At 31.1% G+C, this 13,359-nt stretch overlaps 1 protein-coding gene across 1 annotated transcript in view; it reads left to right on the forward strand.

Annotated features, from left to right (window-relative positions):
• The window catches only part of LOC111711250 (gamma-aminobutyric acid receptor subunit beta), a 12,635-nt gene extending 3,615 nt beyond the window's left edge, over positions 1–9,020 (forward strand). Inside the window, exons 3-5 of the mRNA XM_023485548.1 lie at positions 2,670–2,760; positions 4,848–4,921; positions 5,456–9,020. Of these exons, the coding sequence (XP_023341316.1) occupies positions 2,670–2,760; positions 4,848–4,921; positions 5,456–5,584 (294 nt within the window). The 3' untranslated portion in view covers positions 5,585–9,020. The remainder of the gene's footprint in view (positions 1–2,669; positions 2,761–4,847; positions 4,922–5,455) is intronic.
• Positions 9,021–13,359: the final 4,339 nt, after the last annotated feature.

Raw genomic sequence — 13,359 nt, forward strand, 5'->3', positions numbered from 1 at the left:
GGGGGGAGGGTGGACAAATCAGCACAGTTTATAATGAATTGTATGTTTTATTATGTTATATTATAATAACAGGGGTAATTAACAAAATGTTAGATTTTCTCTCTAACAGTATAAGAAACTATATCAAAGTGTGCCTATAGTGCAGAGAGAGGGTTTACAAGGGTTTATGTAAAAAGTTTAAATTGCTGACCAAGATTATTTCACTTGTGTTCTATAGTTGGAGTTTTACTAGGGAATAAATCCTTCCTACAATCTACCAGCTCATTTTATTTTATCTCACAAAAAAAAGGGGGCCCCCTTTCCCTCCCCCCCCCCCCCCTCCCTTCCTATCTTTACAAAAGAAGTGAGCACACTATAAGATGTTCTCTCCCTCCTTTCCCCTCTCTTATCTTAAAATGTTCAAGAGGAGAACAAGTTAAAGATTTTTTTTAAATTTAAATTTTACGCTCACATTTTTTTTATTTTGTGAATCAAAATCAGCAAAGGGATTGAGTCTTTGCCACAAACCCTGAGTTTCTTATCCTTGCAACCCAATGTTGGAACTATATCAAATAATACAAGTTGAAATGTCAAAGGCATGCACCATCAGGTTGAAAAGATATAGGGATTATTAAATCAGAGTTTATGTCAAAGACTCAACTCTTTTCATAGTCAATTAGAGCATAAAAAAGTCTGCACATAAAAATGAAAACGGGAATGAATTAGATCCAATTTTTACAAATTTGAAAGTTTTCAACATTTCTGAGTTATTGACAAAGTTGATGCATTTTAGTTTTGACAAATGATGTGCATTCTCGATGCAATCTTTATACAGTTTTTAGATAGACGTAAAAAACATTTTCAAACTTAAATTGTCAAGAATACTGATTTCTGCATTCTAGAAGAAGAAAAAATGGAATATTAAATATAGCTATCATTGCAATTGGAAATATGGACACTTGTATTTACAATCTAATAACCCTGATGGGACAATATGAAGTTTTGTACAAAAAATGTCATAAAAAATTGTTCATTTAAGCATAAAATATTACGACTTTTTCTATTGGTTGAGTATGCACACATAAAAGTTTGAAAATCATAGATCTTTAATTTGATTTTTCAATATGATTGAAGCATGATATATAACCTGGCAGTTCTAAAGAAGTGCCTCAAACAACTGAATATTGCCTATTTGTTAGTTTTTGATATTTTGATGAAAAAAATTAATCTAGATTTTGGAAGAGTCGAAGTGTTTCTAGGCAAGGATTTTACACCCATATTGATAAATTTCAAAGATAAAACTAAAAGTTAATTGTGTATTAATTTAAATAAATTTGAAAGTATGAAACAAAAAAATTTTCTTTTTAACCTTTTTATTACAAACGAGTGCACAAAGCGAACATGTAAATATTTTTATCGTAAAAATATCAAATAGTGTACATTTCGTTGGCTCTCTGATTATTTAGTTAGGGTTTTAACATTACGTAGCGTTTTAACATTTAGTAAGCGTTTTAATATAAAGTAAAAAAGCGTTTTACCATCAAGTTCGCTTTCTAAAATTTAGTTGGTGTTCTAACATTAAGTTGTTGTTTTTACAGATATTGATTAATTTAATATGCGTTCTATCGTTTAATTGGCGTTATTTTAGTTACCGTTTTAAAAATTGGCAAGTGAACTCATAATTAGTTAGTTAATTCTAATATTATATTATCTAGGCTACAGTTTGACTGCACTGCTGTTGTGTGATAGTTAATTCTAACATTATATTCTCAAGGCTAAATTTAGACTGCACAGCTGTTGCAGTATGATAGTCTAATTCTAGCATCATATTATTCAGGCTACAGTTAGGGTGCACAGCTGTTGTAAGATAATTTAATAATATAGCATTATATTATTAAGGCTACAGTTAGGGTGCACAGCTGTTGTATGATAATTTAATTCTAACATTACATTATTAAGGCTACAGTTAGGCTGCACAGCTGTTGCATGATAATTTAATAATATAGCATTATATTATCAAGGCTACAGTTAGGGTGCACAGCTGTTGTATGATAATTTAATAATAGCATTATATTATTCAGGCTACAGTTAGGCTGCACAACTGTTGTATGATAGTTAATTCTAACATTATATTATTCAGGCTACAGTTAGGCTGCACAGCTGTTTTATGATAATTTAATAATATAGAATTATATTATTAAGGCTACAGTTAGGGTGCACAGCTGTTTTATGATAATTTAATAATAGCATTATATTATTCAGGCTACAGTTAGGGTGCACAGCTGTTGTATGATAATTTAATTCTAGCATTATATTATTCAGGCTACAGTTAGGATGCACAGCTGTTGTATGATAATTTAATAATAGCATTATATTATTAAGGCTACAGTTAGGCTGCACAGCTGTTGTATGATAATTTAATGATATAGCATTATATTATTAAGGCTACAGTTAGGCTGCACAGCTGTTGCATGATAATTTAATAATATAGCATTATATTATTAAGGCTACAGTTAGGGTGCACAGCTGTTGTATGATAATTTAATAATAGCATTATATTATTCAGGCTACAGTTAGGGTGCACAGCTGTTGTATAATAATTTAATAATATAGCATTATATTATTCAGGCTACAGTTAGGGTGCACAGCTGTTGTATGATAATTTAATAATATAGCATTATATTATCAAGGCTACAGTTAGGCTGCACAGCTGTTGTATGATGACCTGTACCCTAAACGGTGGACCCGAGATGGGACAAGAATCCTCAAGGCAAATGCCAGGTAGATGAAGGGGAATCAAAGTCGTCTTTCTTAAAATAGTAATAATCTGTCATTTTGTTTGAATTTTACATAATAATCTGTTATTCTGTCTGAACTCTATATTTTACTCTGTTATTCTAACTCAATTCTATATTTTACACTGTTATACTGTCTGAATTTTACATATTACCCTGTTATTCTGTCTGAATTTTATATTTTACTCTGTTATTCTGTCTGAATTTTACATATTACTTTGTTATTCGGCCTGAATTCTATATTGTACTCTATTATTCTGTCTGAATTTTAGACTTCACTCTGTTATTCTGTCTGAATTATAAATTTCACTTGGTTATTCTGTCTGAATTTTACACTTCACTCTGGTATTCTGTCTGAATTCTAAATTTCACTTTGTAATTCTGTCTGAATTATAGATTTCACTCTGTAATTTTGTCTGAATTTTAGATTTCACTCTGTAATTCTGTCTGAATTCTACATATAACTCTCTTATTTTGTCTTAATTTTAAATATTATTCTGTTATTCTATCTGAACTTTAAATATTACTCTGTTATTCTGTCTGAATTCTATATAAATATCTGTTAATCTTTCTGAATTCTACATGAAAATCTGTTATTCTGTCTAAATTCTCAATATTACTCTGTTATTCTGTCTGAATTCCACATAACAATATGTTATTCTGTCTGAATTTTAGATATTTCTCTGTTATTCTGTCTGAATTCTATACATTACTTTGTTATTCTGTCTGGATTCTATATATTACTTTGTTATTCTGTCTGAATTCTAGATATTACTCTGTTGTTCTGTATGAATTCTAGATATTACTCTGTTGTTCTGTATGAATTCTAGATATTACTCTGTTGTTCTGTATGAATTCTAGATATTACTCTGTTGTTCTGAATGAATTCCATATATTACTGTTTTTGTTCCACTAAGTTTGATTTTCCCACGAGTCTTTTCTGCAGTTTTCTTTGATGATTTTATAATTGTTTTTATCTACCTCAGAATCCTTTTCATTATTTCTATAAGTATCTTCATCGGAGATCGTTTATTTTTAGGGGTTAAGCAAACTGTTTAATCAATATATTTCTATACTGGAACAATTAATGAATACTAGTGAGATGTGGCACGTTCAACTATACATCTTGTGCTTACGTGATTCAAATGAACCCCCTATTTGATCAAATTCAATCTGGGACAAAATTTTATTAGTTGAACTAATCAGTATTAATTGAAAAATTACGTGTGGCCATATTTTTGTCTGGACAAATTTCTTAATAGTTCTAACTGTAGTCAAGCAAGTATATAAAAATAAGTTCCGATTAAATCTTTTTTAAGCATTTTCTTTTAAAAGTTTCTTTATGATTTTATGTATGCGAAAACGACTCGAATAATGGGTTTGAAGAATTTAAAATGATAATCCTATTCCTTACTCATGAGTGTAAACATCTTTCAAAATGATTGATAAATCTTTTTATTTATTTGCTCAACCAAAAGTTCTCAATAAACTCACATTCGAAAGTTTTATTTTCTTCCAAAGTACGGGAACTTGATTTTTATTTATTTTATTCAATTTATTTCCTGTACATCTCTCGTCAGTTTTACCCTGCTAAAGTAACCAAGGACCAAACTTTTGAATGGTTGGATATCCGGTTTAATCTTGGATTAAAATAATAAAATTCCTAGGCCTAACCAGTTATCTATATACATAAGTAGTAAAGCTGGGTTCCGAAAATAATTCAATATAAAATGTCAGCCCTCCCAGGAATTCTTACAAAAATACAAAAATCATTTGTTCTAAAAAACTTTTTTATTTGAATGCAAAGGAATCGAGTCTTTGCCACGAACTGAAAGTGTTCAATCATTATATCTTTGCAAACCTTATATATTTCAAGCATTAAATTCTTTTAGAGCAAATAATCTAATTATGAAATATCACAGGTTTATACAATTTATATTTCATAAATATAGGGATTAGAAAATTTGAAATTGTGTCAAAAGACCCAAAGAATCAAAGTTTGAAGTATCAACATGTATATATATATATATATATATATATATATATGAAGTTTACTTTAAAAATGTTTTTCAGGAATGCCCCCAGTTCCCCCTCCCCCAGCCCCTGCGGTTCCACAAGCCCCCCCGGAACGTCTGTTTGGAATGAAGGTAAGGCTTAAAAAGAGAAGAAGAAAAATCAATTTATCGCATTTTTTCTAATTTATATTTGTGTAAACACATTTTTCAGGAATAATTAAAAAATGTTTAATATATCTTAAATTTATCCCTATTTTATTAAAAATTACTGCAGTGAAATTTTCAGAGGGACATTTACAACAATACCCTGGAAACCTTAATCTGTTCAGCAATGTGTAAGATAACGTCGATTTTCTGTCTTGAAAAGTGTTTAATTCTGACTATTTTTCCAATGTTTCTGAAGCGAAAAATGTACAAGTCACTTTTATAGAGAAACCATAAATGAAAACGATCAGTTTTTCAAAACCTTTGCATGGATATGTTAATCATACTTGATCAGACAAAACTGTTGATGACGAAGTATTATTTGAAATTATGTTTTCAGTCATTTTAAGCCACCTTTGATTTGAATAATCAAGTGTGTCTCTTTTCAAGATAGATTAGCGACGATACCTTCCTTATTGTACTCTGCTCAAAGGAAAAATGTGACTAATTCCAAATGTTTAGGCCAGCGATATCGACAAATACAGCAGGATTGTGTTCCCCATCACCTTCCTCTCATTCCATCTCATGTACTGGATGATCTATCTCACCATCTCCAACGAGGTTGTCGACGATCTTGTCTATCTCGTCTAAATCAGCTGATAAGTGCCATTTAAAAATTGGTCCCAGCAGCTGATATGTCACCTACCACTTCTAGTCAAGTTACGGCATCTAACATGCTATCTACTACTTCTAGATCAATCCGAGCAGTTGGTATGTCACCAGAATTATTTGATGTTTCAGCTTCTTTTTCAAGATCAATCCCAACAGTCGGTATGTCACCAGAATCAATTGAGGTTTCAGCTTCTTTTTCAAGATCAATCCGAGCAGTTGGTATGTCACCAGAATTATTTGATGTTTCACCTTATTTTTCAAGGTCAACCCCAACAGTTGGTGTGTCACCAGAATCAATTGATGTTTCAGATTCTTTTTCAAGATCGATCCGAGCAGTAGGTATGTCACCAGAATCATTTGATGTTTTACCTTCTTTTGCAAGATCAATCCCAGAAGTTGGTATGTCACCATAATCATTTGATGTTTTCCTTCTTTTTCAAGATCAATCCCAACAGTTGGTATGTCACCAGAATCAATTGAGGTTTCAGCTTCTTTTTCAAGATCAATCCCAGAAGTTGGTATGTCATGTCACCAGAATCATTTGATATTTCACCTTATTTTTCAAGGTCAACCCCAACAGTTGGTGTGTCACCAGAATCAATAGATGTTTCAGATTCTTTTTCAAGATCGATCCGAGCAGTAGGTATGTCACCATAATCATTTGATGTTTTACCTTCTTTTGCAAGATCAATCCCAGAAGTTGGTATGTCACCAGAATCATTTGATGTTTCACCTTATTTTTAAGATCAATCCAAGAAGTTGGTATTTCAACAGACTCATTTGAAGTGTCAGATTCTACTTCTAGATTATCAATAGCCATTGATATGTCACCAGAATCATTTGATGAATTTCCCCCTCTACTTGCAGATCAATTTTAGCGAATGATATGTCACCAGATCAAAGCAGTTGATATGCCAGCTAAAAATTCTAGATCAATAAAAGCGATCCATAATCAGTTGAAATGTCACCTCATAGTTCTAGATCATGCATACCGTTTGATATGTCACCAGAATCAGTTAATGTGTCACCTACCACTTCTACATCTATCCTAGCATCTGAGAATTATGTTGATGGTTGTATGGAAACAAAACTCTCAAACTAGGATACAATAATAGAAAAAAATAATTGATGTACACTACTACAAATGCATCTAGTCTTAGATGTAGTCAGCTCTTGAAAACTGGGTATGAGTAAATGATCATGTGACGAGAGTATTTTGAGTAAATGATCATGTGAAGAGAGTATATTGAGTAAATGATCATGCGACGAGAGTATTTTGAGTTAATGATCATGTGACGACAGTATATTGAGTGAATTATCATATGGCGAGAGTATATTGAGTAAATGATCATGTGACGAGAGTATATTGAGTGAATGATCTAGTAAAGAGAGTATATTAAGTGAATGATCATGTGACGACTGACGAGTATATTGATTGAACGATCATGTGACAAGTATATTGAGTAAATGATCACGTGAAGAGAGTATATTGAGTGAATGTTCATATGAGAGTATATTGAGTGAATGATCATGTGAAGAGAGTATATTGAGTGAATGATCATGTGACGTGAGTATATTGATTGAAAGATAATGTGAATAGAGTATATCGAGTGAATGATCATGTGAGAGAGTATATTGAGTAAATGATCATGTGAGAGAGTATATTGAGTAAATGATCATGTGAAGGGAGTATATCGAGTGAATGATCATGTGAAGAGTATATTAAGTAAATGATTGCGTGACGAGCATATTAAGTAATTGATGTTATGACAATTATATTGAGTAAATGATGATATGACGAGTATATTGAGTAAATGATCATATGACGTTTATATTGAGTAAATGATCATATGAAGAGTATATTGAGTAAATGATCATATGACGAGTATATTGAGTAAATGAGCATGTAAAAAGCTAAAGAATGATCATAACACAAACTCCTTTAACTTATTAATTGATGTTTAAAATTAATCATCAAATTCGATTTTATAATTTTCGAGAGACATTGATGAAAAAACAAGACAAAATCTTTGAAATATTGTTTTTGGCATCATGTAAAAAGTAGCTTTTTCATTGGATTATTTTTTAGAAATTCCCTGATTTCAATAAAAGATGGAGAGTAAGTATATACTTCAAGTGATTGTTTGCATCCAAACAATTGTTCGTTGTTAAAATTAACATTTCAACAGATTTAATAAATTAGAATTAAGTAAGTTAAAAACTACATTAAAATGTATAAACTCTAACTTTGTACATAGGAATAATTATGCAGGAAGTATTACATAAATCTGTATTTATCAATATTGCTTTGTAAGGGTTGTGATTTATAATAATGCCAAACGTTCTATAACCTTCTGTTACAAAAAATTGTTTACTTTTTTAAAAAGATTGGCGCCGAGATACATTCTTTAGAATTTAGAATTTTTTATGAATTCAAGTATTAACCATTAAACTAGCGTCGTTGTTATAAATTGTAAGAATAAAATTGTAAATAATGGCTATAAAAGAATATCCTTATAGAGATGAGTAAAAATATCCACCTTGGGTATAACCATTAATGCATGGCGTTGACAAAAAAGCTCAAAATCAGCCTGAAATATATATTTACATGCATCTATATCTTTGTCGCTTGCTTGCAACTTATGTAATGTTAAAATATTAATGCTTAGAGTTAAAAATAATAGATCCTATTAAGATGTTTATGGGTTAGTGTCTACTAAAGAGTACACTAATTGCGTCTTGTCTAGATATTTATCGTGGATTATTGTCTAATGAAGAGTACACTAATTGCGTCATGTAAAGTTATCCTCCCTAGTTCAATCCTCATTGTAACATTAAACTATCCATGTACTTCGACAAAGCATTGCAATGCAAAAGTGTAGGATTCCGTTGATTTCAATTAAGAGTATTAAAACAGAGCTGAAAACTTTAGAAATGGATACCCTTAATACCGATCGCTTAATTTGAATATCCAGTGTGTACACTTTTGATTTATGCTTAATCCTCTCTTTTTCCCTTTTTCTTGGATATTCCTACGGGATTCCGACCAATGAGAGTTCTCTCAATAAATTGCGGGCAAAATTTTAAGTTGCGCGACTTCTACAATTTCTACAATCGACAGTCGATCTGACTGGCTGCATCTTAGATACTTACCTGGATACACAGTCGATCTGACTGGCTACATCTTAGATACTTACCTGGATACACAGTCGATCTGACTGGCTGCATCTTAGATACTTACCTGGTTACACAGTCGATCTGACTGGCTGCATCTGAGATGCTTACCTGGATACACAGTCGATCTGACTGGCTGCATCTTAGATACTTACCTGGATACACAGTCGATCTGACTGACTGAATCTGAGATACTTACCTGGATACAAACTGAAAATTATAATAATTTTAAAATAGATAACAAAGAAGATCAAGCATTGATATCGATTTCCAAAATTCCAAGGTTTTCAGCTCAAGACAGATTTGACGCAATTATGTACGCAAATTTTAGCACATTTGTTATCTTTCTAATTCTGTATGTAAAATCCTAGACTAATAAAATCAATGGTGTGCTCCTATTTTAGTTGATTTTAATATACGAGAAATGGTGGAATATTTTCCAGCAGAGAATGTAATTTGCAAAAACAAATTCCATCACTTCTTTTATATAGTGCACTTTTCTGAACACAAGGGATCCTTGTAAATGAATTATAAAAGTGCAATTTTCAAATTTAACCTTTAAAAATCACACTTGTGCGCGCAATATTGAAATGTTGTGATTAATTGTGAATTTGTCGATGTTAAAATAATTAAGAAGCTTATGAGATAAGAGTAGAATGTTAAACCCTCTATTTTCATGAAAAACATGCTAATCTATTCTTATCTTGTGATAAAATTTATTATTAGTTTTCATTACTTAATAATATTTTCTAGGAACTTGGCACAAATTTTAAAATAGAATTCGGAACTAACTAATTATAAAAACTTTACTTTAAGCACACGTTTCCCCTATTCCTGTAAAAGAGTACACTGTTTTTTTAAATCAAAAATATCTATTTTTATTTCTAATTTTTTTTTTATGATGCCTCAAATATTTGTAGCATAAATCTGTTCCATTACACACTTTTTTGCACGGCCCCGATTTCACAAATTCATCCATATAACCTCATTATTGTGCACCCTAGTTTTCACCCCCACGAAATAATTGTACATATTTGTTAAAATATGTATGTTGGAAATATATTAGTAAAATGTAATTAAAATCCTAATTTAAAGCTGACACGAATTAGTCTAGAGTTGTTCTTTATGATCTTTCGGTAGTGTTAATATTATAAAAAAAGATGTTTGTTTATTCAAATATATTCATTTGTTAAATAAAGACATTTTATTAAGAGAGATGTCTGAGTTGGAGTGGAATGTACAGGGTTACCCACAAAGGACACAGAACTATCAAGACGACTGTACATAATTTATTCTTTTTATTACATCAATTGTAAACTCATTTCATTATTTCAAAAATTATTAAAAAATACAATTATAGAACCATCTTTAACACGTTTAATCTTTAGTTCGTTGTCTTAAAAGAGTTTCAGGTCAAGTCTGATACTTTGTGGGTAACCCTGTATCATTTATTCTCAGAAAAATTAGAAAAAATGAAAGTTTTCCGGAGAGTGAATAACAATTCTTTTTGAATGAGTTTGAAGTAAATAACAGATCGTTGAAAATGTTTAGTATACTTGAAAAAACTACTTAAAAGAAAAGAAATATCAAGCAAGCAACATTGCAAGCTTATTTGATAGCTTGTTAATGCCTTTGCGGGATTCAAAGAAAACCTTTTCATTTTAATCATTGAAACGATAGAGCATATAAAGATGAAAATATCTAAAAAATTTCTATTAAGAGCTCGAAAGTTTTGATTTTATATAATATTGTTCTTAACAGTTGAAATCTTATTCTAAACAGCTAAAATATAGTTCTACACAGCTAAAATGTAGTTCCAAACATCTAAAATCAAGGTCGAAACAGCAGAAATCTTGTTCTAAACAACTGATATATTGTTCTTAACAACAACAAAATGTATTGACAGCTAAAATCTTTTTTCTCAACAGCTGAAATCTTGTTCTGAACAGCAGAAATCTGTTTCTTAGCAGCTCGATTATTGTTCTGAACAGCTAAAATCTTGTTTTGAACAACTTGTTTTGAGTGGCTACAATCTCGTTCTGACTGAACGTCTGAAATATTTATCTGAACAGCAGAAATCTTGTTCTGAACAGCTAAAGTATTGTTCTGAACAACTAAAATCTTGTTCTAAACAACTGAAATCTTGTTCTGAATGACGACTGAAATATTAATCTTAACAGATGAAATCTTGTTCTGAACAGCTGAAATCTTGTTCTGCACAGCTGAAATCTTTTCTGTGAATAGATTAAATCAAATGTTCTAAACAGCTGAGATCTTGTTCGGTAATTTCCTAGTATACGATTTTTGGACCCCCCCTTTCTCNAGCTCAAATCAGTGTCTAAACAGCTGAAATCTTGTTCTGAACAGCTGAAATCTCGGACTGAACAGCTAAAATATTTTTCTAAAAAGATAAAATCTTGCTAAGAATAGCTTTAAAATTGTTCTGAATACGACAATCAATTAAAAGTAAATACAATGATCAATTAAAAAAACTAATAAATAAACAAATTTTCTAGATTTTCATGATTTTTTTTTATTTTCACGTTTAGCTAGAAATTTTCTACAAATTTATTAAAAAAGATACTTTCATACTGTATACAAAGTACTGCATACAAATAGTTTCTAATAGAATGCTATATTAAATTTAACTTCGTAGGTATTTTAAAAATGGATAGGTTCAAAAACTACTTAGTAACTCATTTACTTTGATTTACGCGCGCACAGTCATGGGAAGAGCAAAATTATTTGGTTACGTTTAAGAAATTCAAAACATCTCAATATGATTGAAAACTATACGTCCTAAGGTCTCTGAAGTCTCATTCCTTTTAGATAATCATGTGTATTGTGTACACTGCACACTGGCAAATTATCTAAACACTTTTGCGCATTTCTATCCGAAACTGTACTGTTATTCTTTTATTATGATATTTACATAGAAATTGGGTTCTAAACCTGGAATATACAGCTTAATGTTAGGCAATCAAATCCTTAGATTAATCAAAATAAAAACCAAATAAACATTTTGAAAAAAACGTTTATACATTTTCTATTTGTCCAACAGAAGTTTTTGGATTGTATCCTGACTCCTGACTCCTGACTCCTGACTCCTGACTCCTGACTCCTGACTCCTGACTCCTGACTCCTGACTCCTGACTCCTCAAGTCCTGCAATTCAAATCATCATAAACGAAATTGAAGGGAGGTAAATATCCTTAAGATTCCTCCTCATTCAGATTTAGATTTTTCAATTGAATCTATAATATTCGAATGCAACCGAATGTCGTAGACATTAGGTATATCAATCTACGAATTTTGTTTGAATCAAAAAGAATTGAGTTTTTGCCATAAACTTCGATTTTCTCATCTCTTCGTAACCTGATGGCGTGAAGCTTTCCTATTTCTAACTAAGACTATTTGAAATGACAGAATTCATTGCTGGAAATATCAAAGGTTTGCAAAGATAGAGGGATAAAAAATCAGAGTTTGTGGCAAAAACTCATTTCCTTTCAACATCAGTTTTTTTCAACATCAGGTTTAGAAGATAAAGGGATTAGAAAATTTGAATTTCTGCCTGTTTGCTTGTTTGCGTCTATCTATATTCGATCTTGTATATCTATGGATGCACCGCATTTCAATAGCGGATTATAGATTATTTATGAGAATAATTTTCTTTTATATATTCTATTACAAATTCCTTCTATTTTTCCTTTATAGTTTAGATCCTCTTCTTGTTTTGAAGTGGATTCGGAGTTAAGAAAAAATTCCTTAAAATGCTGTAAAATATTGAGAGTTTACTTCTAAACTTAAAGAACATGTACGGGTGACCCTTCATGTACAAAACAAGAGTGAATTACACATTTACACTGCAGGGAAATTTAAATGAATTAACAGAAATTAACACTTTTTAATATAAAAACGCGACAATTTTTTCCCCGTTATTGATCAGATAAAGGTTTAAAGGGTATCGTTGTGAATCGGGCATTGTCATCTTTGCATGGAGGGTAACTTAAAATTGCGCTTACAGTCGCTTTTACTCTTACACAATTCAATTGTTTTCGGCTCATCCCACTCTAAAAGTTGTCGGTACTCGGTACACCATGTACAGTTTATGCATTCATTCGTACTGTCAAGTCTGGACTACCAAGTGTATAGTCGACCTAGCACGTTTTATGCAACAAATGTATCCCGGCAACATGACAGAGCTGAACAAAATTATGGACATTATGACAAAAAAGTAATCAGAATTTTGCCAAATACTTTCAAACTTATTTTTAAGCCTAAAAAGGGTTTGATGACCATATAATTGGCCCAAGGTCAGAAATCAAGCAAGTCGGCCGGTCTCAACAGCTTATGCATTATATTTTAATGTGTGTGAATTTTTGCATCAGAGTTACATATAGGGTCATAATGATTCTTCACTTCACGTTTCACGTTACTTGAGGAGATGTCACGAACGAGAAAAAGGTTAAAGCTGATAATTTGAACCCAGTCCAAGAAAAAGATGTTTGTGAGTAATTTTCTACTTTATGAAAACATCAATTTCAAACCCTCAGAAAGATATTCAATTTGTTATAAATTTAT

Source organism: Eurytemora carolleeae, unplaced genomic scaffold (assembly GCF_000591075.1).
Source record: "Eurytemora carolleeae unplaced genomic scaffold, Eaff_2.0 scaffold1139, whole genome shotgun sequence".
Lineage (NCBI taxonomy): Eukaryota > Metazoa > Arthropoda > Copepoda > Calanoida > Temoridae > Eurytemora > Eurytemora carolleeae.